At 40.8% G+C, this 18,951-nt stretch overlaps 1 protein-coding gene across 11 annotated transcripts in view; it reads right to left on the bottom strand.

Annotated features, from left to right (window-relative positions):
- LOC122560748 (myosin phosphatase Rho-interacting protein-like) overlaps positions 1-18,951 on the bottom strand; it is a 194,725-nt gene that overhangs the window by 69,844 nt on the left and 105,930 nt on the right. For 5 of the 11 annotated variants that reach the window (XM_043711765.1, XM_043711771.1, XM_043711777.1 and 2 more), the window contains 3 exons: positions 11,973-12,177; positions 9,369-9,507; positions 9,000-9,278 (listed from right to left, as the gene is read on the bottom strand). In XM_043711765.1, the coding sequence (XP_043567700.1) occupies positions 9,000-9,278; positions 9,369-9,507; positions 11,973-12,177 (623 nt within the window). Of the gene's footprint in view, positions 1-8,999; positions 9,279-9,368; positions 9,508-9,624; positions 9,776-9,844; positions 9,935-9,986; positions 10,051-11,972; positions 12,178-18,951 lie in introns of those variants that run through there. The other 6 variants (XM_043711767.1, XM_043711770.1, XM_043711773.1 and 3 more) reach the window with 6 other exon arrangements.

Below are 18,951 nucleotides of genomic sequence, written 5' to 3' on the forward strand. Positions count from 1 at the left end.
TAAGGCATCAAGTGTAGCTGTAGTAGAAAACATCAAAGCCAAGTCACGAGCAGCAAGCTTTTACAAACATCAATATGATAATGACTAGATAATTTATCTTATGGGTACTGAGGGATCAATATAATCATGACACTGGATACAACTCCCATCTTCTTATTCAAATTACTGTCATGGAATCATTTGTGTTCAAGGAGGGCAAGCAGAAACTTGTTTAATGTATCACCCAAAATTTGGCACTTTCTGACAGAACCACACTCCTTCAGTATTACACTAAAGATCAAAAATATCCACAGCTACCTCTTTTCAAACCCTAGGATGAATGACATAGTATCCAGATATTGCCCTTTACTCCAGTATTATGAAGTACCAACCAGACCATGCCTGTATCCCATGCAGAAGGCAACAAAAATGTATACAGTGAAATAAAAAAAAGGGTTAACTGTATATGTCACACTGTGCTTGCATAATGCGAGATAAATATCGCTGTAATTGAGACAAATATGCTGCACACACCCATGCATAAAACTTGAGAAACCCACAAGTGCACCACTACATATCAATAGAGACAGGCAGACATGGAGCCAAACTCACTTATAGCAACACGTGTAATCCACTAGCTCTGTTCCTCTTTCCAATTGGATCATTATTGATCTTTCAACTTCATAATTCTGGCAATGCTCTACATCCCTCATTACCTTACTAACAATTGTTTCTCAAATTCAGGTTCAAAGTTTTGATTTGACCCACGCAACATTCACAGACTTGTGGAGGCTAGAGTTCACATTTCTACTACCCATTTTGTGGAAAAGTGCTTTCTGATTTCATTGATGGATGTCCTGACTCTAATTTTCAAATTGTGTCCTTATTTTCCACTAACAATCAGAGAGACCAAAGAGTGCAGGGACATAGTTTCTTGAAAGTGGCGTCTCAGGTAGACAGGATGGTGAATAAGGCATTTGGCACGCTTGCCTTCATTGGTCAGAGCACTGAGTACAGGAGTTGGAATGTCACATACAGCAAGGTCATTTACTAGTGGAGTACTGCATACAGTTCTGGTTGCCCTGCCAAGGATGTTATTAAACTGGAAAGGGTATATAAAGGATTTACAAAGATGTAACTGAGACTGGAGGGTTTGAGTTATAAGGAGAGGCTGGATAGGTTAGGACTTTTCTCCCTGGAGTGTAGGAGGCTGTGGAGTGAGCTTATAGTGATTTATAAAATCATTAGGGGCATGGATAGGGTGAATAGCCAAGTTTTTTCCCCAGGGTAGGGGAGTCCAAAACTAGAGAGCATAGGTTTAAGGTGAGAGGGGAAAGATTTAAAAGGGACCCGAGGAGCAACATTTTCACACGTTCATTAATGAAACGAGCTGCCAGAGGAAGTGGTAGAGGTGAGTACAATTACAATACTTAAAAGACATTTGGACAGATTTATGGATAGAAAAAGTTTAGAGAGCTTTGGGCCAAACACAGACAAAGGGAATAGTTTAGTATAGGAATGGATGAGTCGGGGAAAAGAGTCTGTTTCCATGTTGTATGACTCAATGGCAAATGTAAACCGGTAATTTGATTAAAATGGAAGTCAGGTTCAACATTCAACAAATGTTTAAAAACACAATATTGCTAGAAACAGCATAAGACTAATCTCATGCCATATGCATAGATTACAACCAGCACTGTCACCCATTTCACCATATTAAAGGTTTACAGTATGTACCTGCGAGCAGTCATCTTTTTCTTTTTAAGGATTTGTCCTGTTACAGATTCTCATATCACTTATGGACAATAATAGCCTATTTCCTCCACTACTTACATACCATGACTGCCCTATGTACCCTTTACTGGAAGCACGGTAGCAACTCACCAAGACTTCCTTGACCTCACTTCCCAAGTCTGTAATCTCCACCAGCCAGCAGGATAACAGCAACTGGTGCATGCAAACACCGTTACATCTCATTCAGACATGGGGGGCAAAACCCTGTCCCTTCATTTTCGCTGGGCCAAAATCCTGGAACTGCAATCCTGGCAGCATTGTGAGAATACTTTTACAACACAGACTGAACAACTCAAAAAGTAGGTCCATCACCACTTCCTCAAAGGTAACCAGGCATGGGCAATAAATGTTAACCTTTCCAATGACTTCCAAATCTCAATAATGAACAATTAAATAAGCTTTACTGAAGTTTAGCTAATTACATAGACAATAAAGGGGTCTGCAAAGTAAACACAGCTGTAATAATGCCCAAACACCACAGGGGGTAACAAATCACCCAGCAATTCAGACACAACAATGGACTGAATTTTTCCCTTTTTTTTTGGTAGTGTCATTTTCAAGGAGATCCATGCTGGATGTTCTGCTGTGGCTCATAGAGTCACAGAGTCATACAGCACAGAAACAGATGCTTTGGTCCAAGCAGTCCATGCCAAATATAGTTCCAAACTAAACTAGTCCCACCTGCCTGCTCCTGGCCCACATACCTCCAAACCTTTTCTATTCATGTATCTATCTAATTACATCACTATCTCAGCAGGCTCATCCCCTACGCAAACCGTGTAAATATTTTGCCTCACGTCTTTTTTAAATCTTTCTCCTCTTCCCTTAAAAATGTGCCCTTAGTCTTGAATTCCCCCATCCAAGGGAAAAGACAACTACCATTAACTCTAACTTTACCTCTCATTATTTTATAAACTTCTATCAGATCGCCTCTCAACCTCCTACGCTCCATTGAAAAAAAGTCCAGCCCCAAGCAACTGACTGCTCTGGAACCAGCCTCCACAGTGCCTGACTCAGTATTTGTATCACAGGGACAGCTGACATGCTCAAGGGTGCCAGCACATTGTAACATTCATATCGCTGGAACTGTATTGAAATGTAGCTCCACAACACTTTAGACATCACAAGGCACAAACTAGCCTTCATATTCTGCTTGCAAATGAGCAAATAGCCCAGAAGGGAAAGCTGGCATCTTGTTTCTCCAATTGGGCCCGGGGTGTCCTGGTGGACAAGGTAGTCAACAGAAGGAGCGCGTTCTTCTCTCCAGACTAACAAAGGAGATCATGCCACCAGTTGTAGCCTGCCTGGATACAGATATCCAGGATGGAAAGAAAGGCCTAGTAATGCTGTACAAAGGTAAATTATCTTCTGTGCACCACAAGGATAAGTGGCGTCATTCTGTTTCTGCTACCTCAGTCACAGGACTACTATCACTCATTCTAACTCTGCTACTGCAACACAACTCTCAATATTTCATACATTATGTCCACTCAGCACCTTTCACCCACCTCATCCTCCTGAACCCTTCCTGCCCTCTGCACTTCCTGGGGTCATTGCATCAACTCTCCTGATCCAGTGTCATCACTAATACCTCTCCCACCCACTTCCATTGTACTCAATCCCACCTTATGTGTCACTACAGAAAAATAACATCACACAACTGCGCCGAGGGCAAAGACTGGCAGACAAGGTGGTGGATGTTAGGTTCTTCATCACATCGGAGGAAAAGATGCCGCAAGTGACCAGTAATGATGGCAACCACTCAACTGGGGAAATCAAAACTTCCTTATCCAACCAGCTGAGTAAGCTTCATTGTACCGTGCTGTTCTCCCATTAATGCCAGTGCTAACTCATTTTTAATGTAAACAAACTATTACTGCCTTTCTCGCAATGAATCTCCTCTCTTCTCTCATGCAGGTAATAGTGGGATCCAGTAACCTCAAACAACAAGGAGGCCAGTGCCGGAATCACTGAGCTCTACTTCCAACTCTGAGGAGGAAGCTGCTCAAATCTTGGACAAGGCTTTGACCCACACCCTCTACCAGCTCAGAGACTTGTCTTTCTAGATGAGATCCAGGAGCACAACCTGGTGAGGACATCACTCGGGACATCCCTGTAGCCGGTTGAGGAAGAAATGCCCGAGGGTTGTTGGTACACAGAGGACTGCTGAAAGCTGGTACCTGCTCAGTCCCAGGAGACAACAATGGCAGGGTCTTGCTCATTACCGACATCGACAAGACACACAGACAGCCTCAGCAAGTTTGTCAGAGACAGCCGGGAAACTTGATCAAAGGTTGAAGGAGTCCATTAATGTTAGCGGTGACATGCTGGTTCCAGCAGGCATATACCTGTCTTCGTGGACAGGCTGGCTAACATCACGGAGACCAGGTCCAGCTGGATATATGTGTTCTCCATTGTTCTAGCCAGTGACGCTCAGCATCAATGAGATGACAAGAGGAGGATGAAGAACCTCAACCTCAACCTCACCCCAGGGGCCAGTAGCTGCTATAAGGAGGAGCCACACAGAGCTCCCCAGCAACATTCTCTCAGGACACTGCAGGAATGCCTGGCCATTCCATCACCACCTTCCTGCGATGGCAAAGACTGCAGAATCTTAGGATGGTACGCGAGGGAAGAATTCCTGATCTCCATTACTCATTGTAAAGAAATGCTTCGCAAAAATCACCTCTAACGGTCAAGTTTCAGAGATCCTTCTACAAAAATGAACATACACATTAGGAACGAGAAGAAGCCAAGGCCCTCCAAGCCTTCTCTGGCATTCAATAAGATCAGGCCTGATTTGATTGCTCCACATTTCTGCTTATCTCAGATAATCTTTCACCCCTGCATTTATCAGGAATCTATCTGCCTCCACCTTAAAAATACTCAAAATGAAGACAGGGCAACATTTCCCTGTCATTTTCTCTTTCCATTCCACTACCATCTAAAGACCCCACGTTAGAGGGGTCAGGTGGGAACCACTTTGTCAGTATTTAATGCAGTATGATTCGCAGTGTTGGCAGAAGGAAGGCCCTGTACCGTCACATTGAATAAGTTTTAAAAACGGCAACATTTAAAAGAAATTTTTCCCAGGAGCATTACAGGCTGAAGGGTGACCTTATAGAGGTTTATAAAATCATGAGGGGCACGGGTAGGGTGAATAGCTAAGGTCTTTTCCCTAGGGAGGGGAGTCCAAAACTAGATGGCATAGGTTTAAGTTGAGAGGGCAAAGATTTAAAAAGGACCTGAGGGGTAACTTTTCTCACAGAGGGGTTGGTGCATGTATGGAACAAGCTGCCAGGGGAAGGGGTGGAGGCTGGTACAATTACAACATTTAAAAGCCATCGGGAGGGCTACTTGAATAGGAAGGATTTAGAGGGATATGGGGCAAGGTCAGATTGGGATATGATTAGATTCCCTACAATATGGAAACAAGCCCTTCATGCCAACAAGTCCATACCACCCCTCTGAAGAGAACTCACCCACACCCCTACCCTATATTTAGCCCTGACTAATGCATCTAACATTATTGGCAATTTAGCATGGCCAATTCACCTGACCTGCACATTTTTGGAATGTGGGAGGAAACTCAGCGGAAACCCACACAGACACGGGGAGAATGTGCAAACTCCACACAGACAGTCAGCCGAGGCAGGAATCAAACCCAGGGCCCTGGCGCTGAGAGGCGACAGTGCTAACCACTGAGCCACCGTGCCACCCTAAATGTCTGGTTGGCTTGGACGAGTTGGAATGTTCATGCTGTATGACTCTGACTAAATCTGAACATGATAAGGAGTGATACTAACTTATTTATGAAGGCTTACTTCATAAATAAAGAGCAAGGGATCTTCAAGTGTATCCGATTAAACAAATATCTTAGCATAATGACTTTGAAAGGATTGCTCTACCTAACTGCCCTGATTATCCAGTTTTGTCTATGATGTGAATGAGGAATCAGGACATCTTTCTAATTTTGTTAAAGAGAAAATAAGTAAAAACAGTAAAGACGGATCATTTTCCTCCCAAAGAAAGCCAAAGAGGTATTTAAGAATGACCTTTAGTTAAGGCCAGTCACTCCAAAATCTGTTTCAGGGGAGTTTTGATTCAGACAGCACTAAACTCAAGGGGGCTTTCCAGAACAAAGTTAAAAATTGCTGATATCTATAGGAATTTTCTTTAATGACAATTTAAACAGTGTTTGAAAGTCAGATTGTACACATATCAAATCATGTTATTGCACTGCAATTGCCCTCATGGTAAAAAATCAGGCCAAACCTGCCAAGCAAGTAACACCCTCCATAAAACAACAGCAAACTCAGTATCACTGGCAGAATTCCAACTTGGATTTTTTTCATTGTACACACAGCCAAACATGCTGGCTGTCGCTGGTCACCTCCACTTGCACCAAGCTCTCAGGGATGCAATTTGCATTTGCTTTAATCATGACACCAGTTGACTAACCTATAAAGAAAACCAAAGTGCTACAACTGAGACCTCAGTGTGTACAGTCCAGGAATCCTTTTAATGTTTACTACGATTTCAGAAAGAAAGGTTAACCCTTTGTCCAGTGTCTCCAATCTCCAGTAAGATTATTCGGTTGGATTTTTGTCTCCCGTGCAGGTGCAAACTGGATCACAAAATGCTTTGTAAAAAGAATTTCCTTCTGCTTTTCTAATCCCAAATCACTTTCATGTGATCTTTACATGGATCTATAGGTCTCAGATGCAATGCACACAAATACCACTTCCAAGGCTGAAGTCCCAATTGTGGGGCTGCAGGAAACGTTTATTTCTTGCTGCACACAGTTTTCAAATACTGCAAGTGTTCTGAAAGTCCTAAAATTGCACATCTCTTTAGAGAGTTTGTGACCACTGGTGGAAGGCTGCTGAGAACTATTCTGGGAACATTCTTAAAAGGTAAGAGTAACATACTGTCAGTATTAGATGCTGCAGTGTAACATACACAAGATTATTTTTTTTGGTGCAGTGATTCATCATAGGGGTCTATTCTGTAAAGGTACGTGTTAAAATAAAAGCCTTACCAGCCATTACTGTCATGTTTTGTGCTGTGATTTAAATCAACTGCCATCTCTGGCTGCTTAAAAATTGAGAAAATAACTGGTCCTGTTCCCCTGCATTGATTGACAGGCACTCTTTAAAGGGAAAATGGGACACCATTATGATCTGTCATTCTCAGGGAATGTAGCTGGAAGTTATTGTTATGGGAGCTGTAGCCAATATGAATGTGTGGCTAGATTTCAAAGCCTATTAAAGGTTTCAAGCTCAGCAAGTGGTCTAATGAGCAAAGAAAACTTGAAACTTTATCAGACTCTAATAACAGAATACCCTTGCTGTGGTTTCTGGTCTGTTCACACATCTAATAGGGACAATTTTTTTGCTCTGGAGTAATTTTTTTTGGTATCAAAGATAATGTGTTTGAATTCAAAATTTCATTAGATTGTCATTGGTTTAATTTTTAATCCAAATGATTTAGAAATAACCCAGAGGGGTTCGTTGGAGTGCAAGAAAATGGGGGTGAGGTTCAGGTGGCCTTCAAACAATGTTGGGTGTTAGGGTTGCTGTTTCAGAAAAGTGAAGTAGGCTTTCTTGCCAACCCAACTCCACACCCCAACAGATCTCATTGTGGCTAGCAAACACCCTGTGAACAAAATGTGCGTGCAAAAAGGCAATAATTTCAGACGAAGTCACGCATGAGTCACATGTTCGTTTCAGATGGTGCAAAATGTGCAGGCCATGGCTTTCCCAAGCCTACAGAATACAAGCCTTACAGTCAGTTTCAGACAACAGCGATTAAGCCTGTTCTGTTTTCTTTTTTTTTCTCCAAGATACAAGTTTCACTTGAGCACAAAAATGAAGGTTGCAGAATTAACTGAGTGCTGCACTGTCAGAGGTTCCATCGTTAGGCTCAGACATTGAACCAAGGCCACGTCCGCCTAATCAGGCAGATGTAAAAGATCCTCTGGCACTAATTTGAAGTATAGTGGAGTTATCCTGTCTGTGCTAGCTAATAATTTTCCCTCAAACAACAACAGACAATAAATTAGCTAGTCATTGATGATTGTGGGAGCTTGCTGTGCATAAATTAGTTGTTCTTTTTCCTATAATTCCTCTGTGACTACACTTCAGAAGTAATTCATTAGCCTTAAAGCACTTTGAGGCATGGGGTGGTTGTGAAAAATGCGATATAAATGTACTTCTTTCTTTCAAGTCAGTCTCCTCCAAGATGCTTGTTGGTCCACATTGGCAATGAACAGTTAATATCTCTTCTGGTTAAAACGAAAGCACAGCAGTTAAAAAAAGATCACGTGAGTAAGCCAATAACAGTCACATAGTAGTTCAATACGTCTCACTTGCTTGCATTCCAATTTTAGATCAAAACATAAATCTGTTGATTAACTGAGCTAAGATCAGAGGACTGGCAGCAAATCAGAGGCCAGATACCCTGCCATCTACTGTGTGAAACATGTATGGCAGAATATAATAGATTATGGACATAGTTGAGTGAATAAATTGAAGCTTTCTAAATCTCTTCATGGAACTAGCAAAATTCTCAAGTATCTTTGACAACTGCTGATGTAATACCAAAAATAAGAATCCACCAGCAGTAAGTGAGTAGCAGAGTGAAATGCTTTCCTTTACAGATCAGGGATTCAGCACCAACAACACTCCTGGAATATCAGTTCCTTGAGTGTCATGAACAGGCTGTGATTGAACTCAGCAAACTTAAAAATGGGAAATGAACATGGCAGTTATGGCATACAACACAGTACAATGTAGAGACAGCACTCAATGTGGTCAGTACTGAAACAAACTGGAAATAAGTTCTGACCTACCATCTCAACACAGAATTATGCTTGGAAAAGAAGATCTGAATAAAAGAGAGATTACAGAAATTGTAAGAAGCAGTCATCTAAAACACATGCAAGATTCAAAAAGCATCAGGAAGTAGGAACACCATGTTTGAACATCATTTATTATTTCCCCTTCTAATTCTCATATTTTCTTGATAAAGTAAATTTGTAATTTAATGCAGTTATATTCTAGTAGCCAAATATTTTGAGATTCAGTTTGTGCTTGAAATTAGAAGAAAAGTGGTTTAATGCCAGGCTTTGGTCAGAAACTGTTGCATTACTGGGATAGGTATGTAATAAGAGATAGTCAGATCTTAAAAGCCACAATCAGTTTCCTCCACCTTCAGTGTCTTACCTTCGTTCTGAGCCAAACAACCGTGTCAACTCCGCTCTGCCAGGACTGCAGGTACGAAATCGCTGCTCCTGGTCCTTATTTGCTTGGAAGGCCTGTTTGTCGCTGATCCTCTTGGCTTTAGGGACATCTGCCATTTTGGCATAGTCCAGATTTATTCGTGTAGCTGGAGAATGGCTTGACCCTTCCCCAACCCTGCTGCTTGAACTTTCAATACTCGACAGCGTGGCACCACTGGTCTCTGAATCGAAGGAGCTCTGGGAAGGGCTAACACAAGAACTGCTGCAGTAAAGGTTACCTGTAGAAGGGAAAGGATTGCTATACAAGCTAGAGTGGCATGATATTATCATGCGACTCTCAGAGGAACTTTACCTGCTGGTGATGCTGCTTCTTGGAGGGGTGATGAGATGCTTTGTTTCGGACTTCAGCTTCTCCAGAGAAAAGTAGCCACTCTCCACACGCTTTTTCTGCTGACTGTCCATCTCATTAATATCAACCACACTCTGGGCTGCTGTTCAGGTAGAAGACAGAACTTGTTTAGAATCAGACAATCATTCACGAGGATTTACAACAGAACCACCCCGACCTTCCAAGCAATGTGGACAGTGAAAATATGTTTCAACTCTACCATCATTGAAAGAAAAGGCACCTCCCAGCACCCCAGGTCTAATCAAGAAAGTGTATTACTCTATCAATTGTACTTGCACACTACATTGTTCACAAATTGGCAGAAGCTACAAAAATAACCCAATGCTCTTGTACAAAGAGTCAGCTGTAATCACACAATTATGGACAATGGGGATGTGGACAAGAAAACAGGCAACAATGTTTGGGTAGTTTACTTAAACCTGAAAGTTGACTGTGCTCTGTCAAAGCAAAACTCAGAAATTTCAATGATGTCACTGTACTCAGTGACTAGACCAGTTCCAGCTGGATGAAAACAGAGGTGAGCTATTTTGTTAAAACACAATCAATTCTGAACAGAGACACCTGTCAAAAGAGATTCCATCCACTGCCTGGGGACAATCCAGATTGTTCATCTACAGATCTGACCTGGTGAACTCAAGAGACTAGCAATCAACTAGTTCCATATTTTACTTTTTGTATCATTAATGATTAATCATCTCACAAATCATTCCAATCATCTGTTCCACTGCACTTTGAAATCACTCCTCATTAGTTTAACTTTCTCAAACATTTTTAAAAATATTACCAGAAGGATTTCTGGCAAGTTCACATGTTTAAAATGTCGAACCTGTTTAAGTGCAACAGGTTTAATTGGAAGCACACTAGCTTTCGGAGCGACACTCCTTTATCAGGTGATCACAATCACCTGAAGGAGCGTCGGTCCGAAAGCTAGTGTGCTTCCAATTAAACCTGTTGCACTATAACCTGGTGTTGTGTGATTTTTAACTTTGTACACCCCAGTCCAACACTGGCATCTCCAAATCCTGTTTAAGTGCAGCTGTGTATTTTTAAGCAAGTGCTCACTATATCTACAAACTGTACAGTTCTGGAGTGTTTAATTGCAGAAATACTCTAATGCATAGTTTGGGTCTTTTTTTTTAAACTATGTTCTCACACTATTCCTAGCTATTAGGTATGCAGCATAACATGGAAAATGGTTCAATTCTAAAATATGAGGCTTCAGAAATCTGACCAATGACCACATGGGTAAAGAGTATTTTTCTGTAGCTTTGATTGTGGGCTGAAATGGGAAAAGAACTGTTTTAGAAATCAAAGACTACTGAAGGATTACTGCAGTATTTAAAAGCAAGAAGCCTGACACTCATTGTAAGCACCATTTACACAGCTGCTTGTTTGACAAGTAGTTGAAGTGTAGTTTGTAGATGAGCTGGATCCAAGAGTGTGTACAAATGGAAATTCAGCCAGTGACAAGGGGTTAATTGATCTGTGGATTAGTTACCAGTTCTCAGTGACAAAGCCCCTCTGCCAGCTAACTGTGTGATTGGTTCTCAGGAAGCTGAACAGCGTGGGGCTGTGAACAAGATGGTGAGAAGCCTTCAGACATTCACCAGCTTAGTAGCGCTCTCTGTTCCTCACAATAAAAATCATTTTGAGCCAGAAGCTTTCTCTTCAACAATTGCTGAAAGCTATGGTTCAACTAATAAAACTTTTCTAAGTGTGAATCAGTCGCCTTGTGCCTCCAACCATCTAACCAGTGGAAATATGTAGAAAAGGTCAACTCAGTGTTCTGATCAGCACAAAACCACCTCAGTGGAGCCTGTGGACAAGGCCTACAGATCTGCTTTCCCAGCTTTTCCCTCCATCTATAACACCCATGTTTGTGTGTGTGTGTGTGTGTGTGTGTGTGTGTGTGTGTGTGAGAGAGAGAGATCGAAGGAGCCTTTATAGGGGGTTTATAGAATCCTTGTCCATTACAGAAACCTAGTCCAAGCTCTCTGTAAACCTAATGTAAAAGTCAGATAAACTGGCGAGTTCTCCATACTTATATAAACTCTTAGGGATAGGGTAGGTGATGGGTCTGGTAGGATGCTCTTTGGAGGGTTGGTGTGATATTGATGGGTCAAATGGCCTGCTTTCAAACTGCACAGATTCTATTGTTTCTATTAAAATCTTTAACTCTTGTGATGGTCCTGGGAATAGCGGGGCTTGAGTTTCAGCACACTACTCTAGTGAGGTGTGACACAAAGAAAACTTTTGAGATCGAATCCCACCATGGCAGATGATGAAATTTGAATTCAATAAAAATCTGGAATTAAGAGTCCTAACGAAGACCATGAATCGTCGATTATCAGAAAAACCCAGAAGGAAACTGCCATCCTTATCTGGTCTAGCCTACATATGACTCCAGACCCAAAGCAATGTGGTTGACTTTAAACTGCCCTCTGGGCAATTAAGGTAATAAGTGCTTGTCTAACCAGCGGCACAGACATCCCATGAATTAATACAAAACAAATTCTCATCCTATTTTTCCCATTAATATCTTTTAACCTTCTTTCAGTACTGCTGATGGTTCAGACGACGGAACAATGGAAGACTGGTTTTTCGAAGGGCTTTTCATCATGGGACTGATGACATGGAGCTCTTTATTTTTCAGTTCTTCTTGTTCTTGCCAGAGTGTTGACCTCGTGCTTGGGACTTTCTCAGCGGCTGGCATGCTGCTACTGGTAACTGCAACTTTAGCAGGTCCCGGTTCCTGTCATAAGCAAAACAACATCCTCCTGTTATTAAACTCACATTAAATTAAAAAAATTAAATTACATTAAATTTTTTAAAAAGTTATGATAAGCATATAAAATAATAATGGATACCAAAGAATGACTTGACAAACGGAGTCTAAACAATCCCAACAATTACAAGAGCAAGACTTCGGCAGGTGAACCTATATGAAACTGCTGGTTGGTTATCCAAAAATTCGTAAACAATATCCACTCAGATTCTACTACTGGCTTCACAAAATCTGAGGCAGTATAATTCAGAATGACCTAGTCACGGCTCTATCACAATGCATCTAATTAATCAGTTCCTCAACAAAGGAGGTTGAGAGACAAATAAAGCAGAATCAAGGTTTGTGTTAACACCAACAGCACTGTGGTCTCAGAATTGAACCATTCTCTTGGCAAATTACATCGGTCATTAACTCACATCACTGAGACACTGCCGTCTCCTCCACCTCCGACACACCACATTGGCTATCGTCTAAGTTAATTAAATCATCTTTGGACTTCAGCAAAATTAAAAAATTTGTGGATAATTCCAAACTTGGGAAGTGTGGTAAACAGTGAGAATAATGCCATTCAACTGCAACACAACATAAGGTAACAAAATAAAAAGACAAATAGATTAAATTTAATACAGAGAAGCCTGAAAAGATAAATATTAGTGGACAGGATAGCAAGAGGTGCTATGGACTTAGGTCAGCACAGTTCTAAAGATTGTGTAGGGACACAGGACTTCACATGTTCATATCTGGGAAGGAGGCCAAGAAAATAATTAGAAAAGCAATTGGTATCTTGGGCTCAAAAGAGATATTAAGTATAAAAATAGGAAAGGTGTGCTGAAAATTTACAGAAGTCATAACAAGAGTACTTCTCCAGCTCTGTCCACCAGATTTTAAAAGAACATCATAATATCAGAGTAAGCCATTCAGCCCATCAAGACTGCTCCAACATTTTGCAATTCAATCACATTATGGCTGACCTCATTATGGCCCCAACTCCACTTTCTTATCCTGCACAAAATAGCTGATACTTCCATTGGAGATCAAAAATCGACTCTGCCTTAAATATACCCAACCACTGCAGATCTCTTTGGAAGAAAATTCAATGATTTGAAAGAGAAGAAATTTCTCCTCATTTGCATCTTAAATTGAACCCTCCTTATTTTCCAGATTCCCCACAAGGGAAAATATGCTTTCAGTATGTACCTCAGAATCTTCTCTCTTCATAAGATCACCCCTAAGTTCCAATAAATATAGCTCCAACTGCTCAACCTGTCTTCATAAGACAATCTTCTGTCCCAGAAACCAGCTTAATGAACTTTTCCTGACTTGTTTACAATGCAAGGATATCTCTCCTTATGTAAGGGGAAACCAAAACTGTACACAGTGCTCTAAATTCTGTATGACTAAAGCCTGTACAAGTATAGTAAGATTTTCCTACTTTAACATTTATCATGGTTTGCACTAAAGGCAACATTCCATTTGCTTCCTAATTACTTCCTGCACCAGATGCTCGCTTTTGTACCACAGCTTTCTGTAGTCTCTGTTCATTGAAATAACACTCTGCTTATCTGTTCTTGCTGCTATAGTGAACACGTTTTTCTGCTTTATGCCCCAGTACCAAAGTTTTTAACCAAAGTTTAACCTATGTTTGCAGACTTTTTGGTTCCTCATCATAAATGTGGCTACCCTTCCTACCTATCTTCACAGCATCAGCAAATTTGGCTATAATGTAGTAGATCACCATCGAATTTATTGATGTAGATCATAAACCTTGACACCCCAGCAGTGATCCTTATGGAATTCCATTATTACAGTTGGACAATCCTCTCTCCATTTTAATATACTATCCCTAATGCTATAAGCTCTTATCTTTCTGTGACACTTTATACTGAATACCTTTGAACTTCCAAATGCCATTATATTTACTGGTCCCTTTTGTTCACCCTGCTTTCACATCTACTCATAAATTAGTCAACACGATTTCTCTTGCACAGCGGTTGACTAATACTATTTTTTAAATGTCTTTTTGATACCTCCTTAATAATGCAACACCAGGTTATAGTCCAACAGGTTTATTTGGAAGCACTAGCTTTCGGAGTGCTGCTCTTTCATCAGGTGGTTGTGGAGTATAAGATCATAAAACACAGAATTTATAGCAAAAGTTTACAGTGTGATGTAACTGAAATTATATATTGAAAAAGACCTGCATTGTTTGTTAAGTCTCTCATCTTTTAGAATGGCCATGTTGGTTTCAGTTCTTTCATATGTAAATCCCAGAACTTTTTTAAAGTTACATTCTCAAGTGAACTTTAACAATAGATGCCTTGTCAGCACAGATAATGCATTGAAGGTGTGAGGTGCCCTGTGTGAGGCTGTCCATGTCCCAATGTTCAGACCGAATCTAATCTAAAAAAGGGATTTTTAACTTTTTACCCCCCAGTCCAACACCAGCACCTCCAAATCCTTAATAATGGATTCAATTATTTCCCAATGACAGTGTCGAACCTTCTGTCTCCCTCTTTTCTCAAATGATAGAAAGTGTGAAGGTCCTTCAGATGGTACAAAAGAGATTTACTGGAATGGTCCAGAGATGAGGGAATTTGACAACAAAGTTAAATTGGAGAAGCTGCTGTTATTCTCCTTAGAGCAAACCAAGTTCTGGGAGGATATGGTAAAGGAATACAAGACTATAATAGATTTAAATAAGGCAAATAAAGGCTGTATCCATTAGCAAAATGTACACGAACCAAATGATACAAGTTTCAGTTTTGGACAGAGACACTCGGAGAGAGGTGTGGCTTGTGAGAGAGAAGAATTTTACAAAAGGGTATAACAGTGATTTGGGCCTCATTGCTTATAAGACTACTAGACATGGAAACAATCCACAAGTTCTAAAGAAAATTGGTTCGGCACTTGAGGGGACTTGCAGAGTTATGGAGACAGAGTTGGGGAATGGTATTGACTGGGCTGTTTTACAAAGAGTCAGCATAGACTCAATGGGCAGGATACCACCCTCCCTCCCCACGCAATATTGACTACCTGAAGGCCACTCTACCAGCCTTCAGGAATCACGCTACTATGCCGATGCAGGTGTGTGTGCACAGACATGTGTGGGGCTGGACCAGATGGAGTTCTGATAAATTCTGAAGCATGTTGTGCCTTCCTGCATGGGGAGGTCACCAACGTAATCGAAATGGCAGCCCAAGGGGTCAACAAGGTGAGAGATCCCACAGTCACAGGCAGGAAAGTCAGGCCCCCAGTGGCCCCCAACATCCACAGAGGGATTTCCCCCAAACTTTCTGTCCCCTATTTTTCTTTTATTTTTTAATTTATTTAAATGGAGTACCCAAAAGACTCTTGCCTACCTCAGTGTTCTCCACCTTACCTAGTGCTGAGTCGCCAAGGTTGCTGCCCTTTGATTGGACCTACCATACAAGCAAGCCTGTCCACTGTCATTAAGATAAGAAGGGGAGTTCAAAGTCTGTGTCAACTGATGTCAAGAAAATTGATTTCCTAAAACAATTCAGATAAACTACAAGTTGTTTTGCCACAATGCCAAGGCTCGGAGACTGCTAGTCAACAATCAGATTGTTGTTAAAGCAGCAGGGCTCCAGGGATTAAACAAGCAGTCAGATTAATCCAAGGTGGCATAGTGGCTCAGTGGTTAGCACTGCTGCCTCACAGCGCCAGGGACCCTGGTTCAATTCCAGCCTTGGGCTGTGTGGAGTTTTCACATTCTCCCCGCATCTGCATGGGTTTCCACCCTAATCCAAAGATGTGCAGGTCAGGTGAATTGGTCGTGCGAAATTGCCCATTATGTTAGGTGCATTAGTCAGAGAGAAATGGGTCTGGGTAGTTTACTCTTCGGCGGGTCGGTGTGGGACTTGTTAGGCAGAAGGGCCTATCTCCACACGTAGGGTATCTAATCTAATTTAACCAAGAGTAGTCATGATATGAAGTGCACCAAACTATCAATCAGTGTGTTTGCCTTAGTTGACAGAACCCATCTCTGACTTAGGTATGTTTCAAATCAACTTGTTAGGAGCTGTTACCACACACCCCTGGTACACAGCTCCCTGACCCAAAAGAAGGGACACGACCACTGCATCACAAGGGCCCTCATTTCTGAGTGAGAAGTTTGTGAATTCAGAACTTCAGCAGACTACAATGGAATACAGAGGAATTGCTGTATTGTCCTTCACAAAAGACAATAAACCTAGATTTGAACAACTTGCTCAGAGGCAAAAAAAAGTATTTTCCAACAATCTTGGCCAAAATGTTTCCTTCAACCAAAAGCTCATTAACTGCTTATTCAACTCATTGCTACATATGGATTTTTGTTGATTACAAACTGTCTTTTATGCTTGCATGTAATCACTACAATTTCAATGATAAAATGCTTGTTTTACAATGAATTAAGATATTCCAAGAAACAGCTACACATTGTATAAGGGTTTATTGCCATGATCAATCATGTCAAAACCCTAACCATAGTGTCACACCGACAAAGGATTGCTGATGGGAACAAGAATCATTGACAATATACATGCAATACTCAAAATCCATTTTAATTTTAAACAGTGCTGTGTCTCTCGTGGATCAGACCAAAGCATGTTAAAATATTCTGTAACTATACTGGGTGAAAACTCAGTCCTGGGAAAATACTTCATCCAGTTTACAGTAGAATATGGACTGCAACCAAATAAGTATATTAACTGACAAACCTGGCTGCTATTTTCAGGTAACAACCATGTGATTCTATTATAACAAAAACAAAAAAATTATTTTACTGCCTTTATATTCTAAAAATACCAAGTGCTTATGTGGTAATTCCTGCTATTGTTTAAACACACACTCTGTGGCTATCAGTACTACAGTTCAGGAAAAGGACATTAAATGAAATTTCCTGGCATTTTGCAAAACTATTTTTTTTTTTTAAATTCTTATTCAAATATTGGAGACCATCTGCTGCACTTGATCTTCTAGGTGGTAGAGGTCACAGGTTTGAAAGGTGCTGTTGAAGGAGAGCACTGCTACCACTGTGCACTGGTATGGAGGGATTGAATATATAAAGTAGAGGATCAGGTACCGATTAAGTGGACTGTTTAGATCTGGGTAGTGTTGAGCTTCTTGGGTGTTGCTGGAGCACCTAAAAGCCAGTCGTGAACAAATGTTTCCTTCAGGTTAAGGGCACTCACTGAATCAGGGTTTGTCTTCTAGATTCATGACAATGGTAGAGTGTACAATATATGAAGCCATTAGTTTACAGTCTGTAGCGAATTATAACTCTGCCCACATCACCTCATGAATGAGGATTTTCAAGCTGACAGTTCTACTCTAAATCTATTCTAATTAGCACAATGGCAGTTTCACAAACACAATGGAGTACAGTACCATAATGGAATGTTACTGAATTAGTAATCCAAAGACTCCAACTAATGATCCAGAGACATTAAATCCCAATGTGAAGACAGTTCTTTCCATCCAAAATAACTTTGGTCACTCCTCCCAATAACACCATGAACAAATGCATCTGCAGCAGATAGATGAGTGAGGACAAGGTCAACTAGATTTATTTTCCTCCTCATGTTGGTTTTCTCATCACCTTCCACGGTTCAATCTGCCAGTTATGTCCTTCAGGACTCAGCATGTTCAGTTTGTATTAGTGCCTCTGAGTTACTCTTGACAATGAACAGTGAAATTTCCCATTCAGATTACAGTATGTTCTCTTGTGTCTTCCAACTGATGGTCAACATGAAACATGGAGGGCAGTACATGTAATCAGGAGGATTTGTTGGCCATGTCTGATATGATCCCATTAGATGTCATGAGAACAGAATCAATGTAGAGGACTCCCAGACCACTCCCATTCCCTACTGACTGTAAACCATAGTGCTGCACTTTCCTGTCTGTGTGACAGGACATTCCCAGACTTAGTGAAGGAAGAGTCTATGATATTGCCTACAAGATATGATTTGGTTCATGTAACTATGTTAGGTATTGTTTGACCAGCCTCTTAGACACCTTTTACAATTTTGCACAAGTCAGTCATAGATGTTAATATGGAAGACATTCAGGGTTAAATAAGCAGGATATGTTTTTGTCTTTTAAGGGTCCTAGGTAGTTGCCATCTGGCTGAACAGGTATTAGTCTTATTCAACTTTTCTGTCATGGTTTGATACAACCAAGTGGATTACTTAGCCATTTCAAAAGCAGCTAAGAATCAAGTACATTACTGTTAGTCTGAAGTTACATGTAGACCAAACCTGGTAAGGACAGCATTTTTCCTCTTTGAAGAACATTGGTGAAGCAGATGTATTTTAGAACAATCTGTAATCTTATCATCTCTGTTAACTAAGTTAACATTTTTGTTCTAGGTTTACTCAGTAATTGAATTAAAATCTCTCCAGCAGCTGTGGTAGGATTTGATCTCATGCCTCTGGATCATTGGATTACCTTTCGATTACCGCTCCAGTATTATGACCAATATGGTACCATTTTCCACCATTTCATCAGTGAACAGCCTGGAATTCCTCCTGCAGATGTCCATGGTTCACATGAGGCGTAGTATTTCAAGTTAAAATCCTGAAGCACATTTCAAATTGCAATAGCTTTTTCATCTCATAACAATGTACTCTGAAATATGGTACTGTGCCAAACAAACTGAAAACCCAATCGTTCACCCTTGATCTTTGCCAAGTTAGATAATCATAGTTCAGGTCAATATGCTTTAAAGTGGGTGTGCAG

Source organism: Chiloscyllium plagiosum, chromosome 21 (genome assembly GCF_004010195.1).
Source record: "Chiloscyllium plagiosum isolate BGI_BamShark_2017 chromosome 21, ASM401019v2, whole genome shotgun sequence".
In the NCBI taxonomy this organism is placed as follows: domain Eukaryota; kingdom Metazoa; phylum Chordata; class Chondrichthyes; order Orectolobiformes; family Hemiscylliidae; genus Chiloscyllium; species Chiloscyllium plagiosum.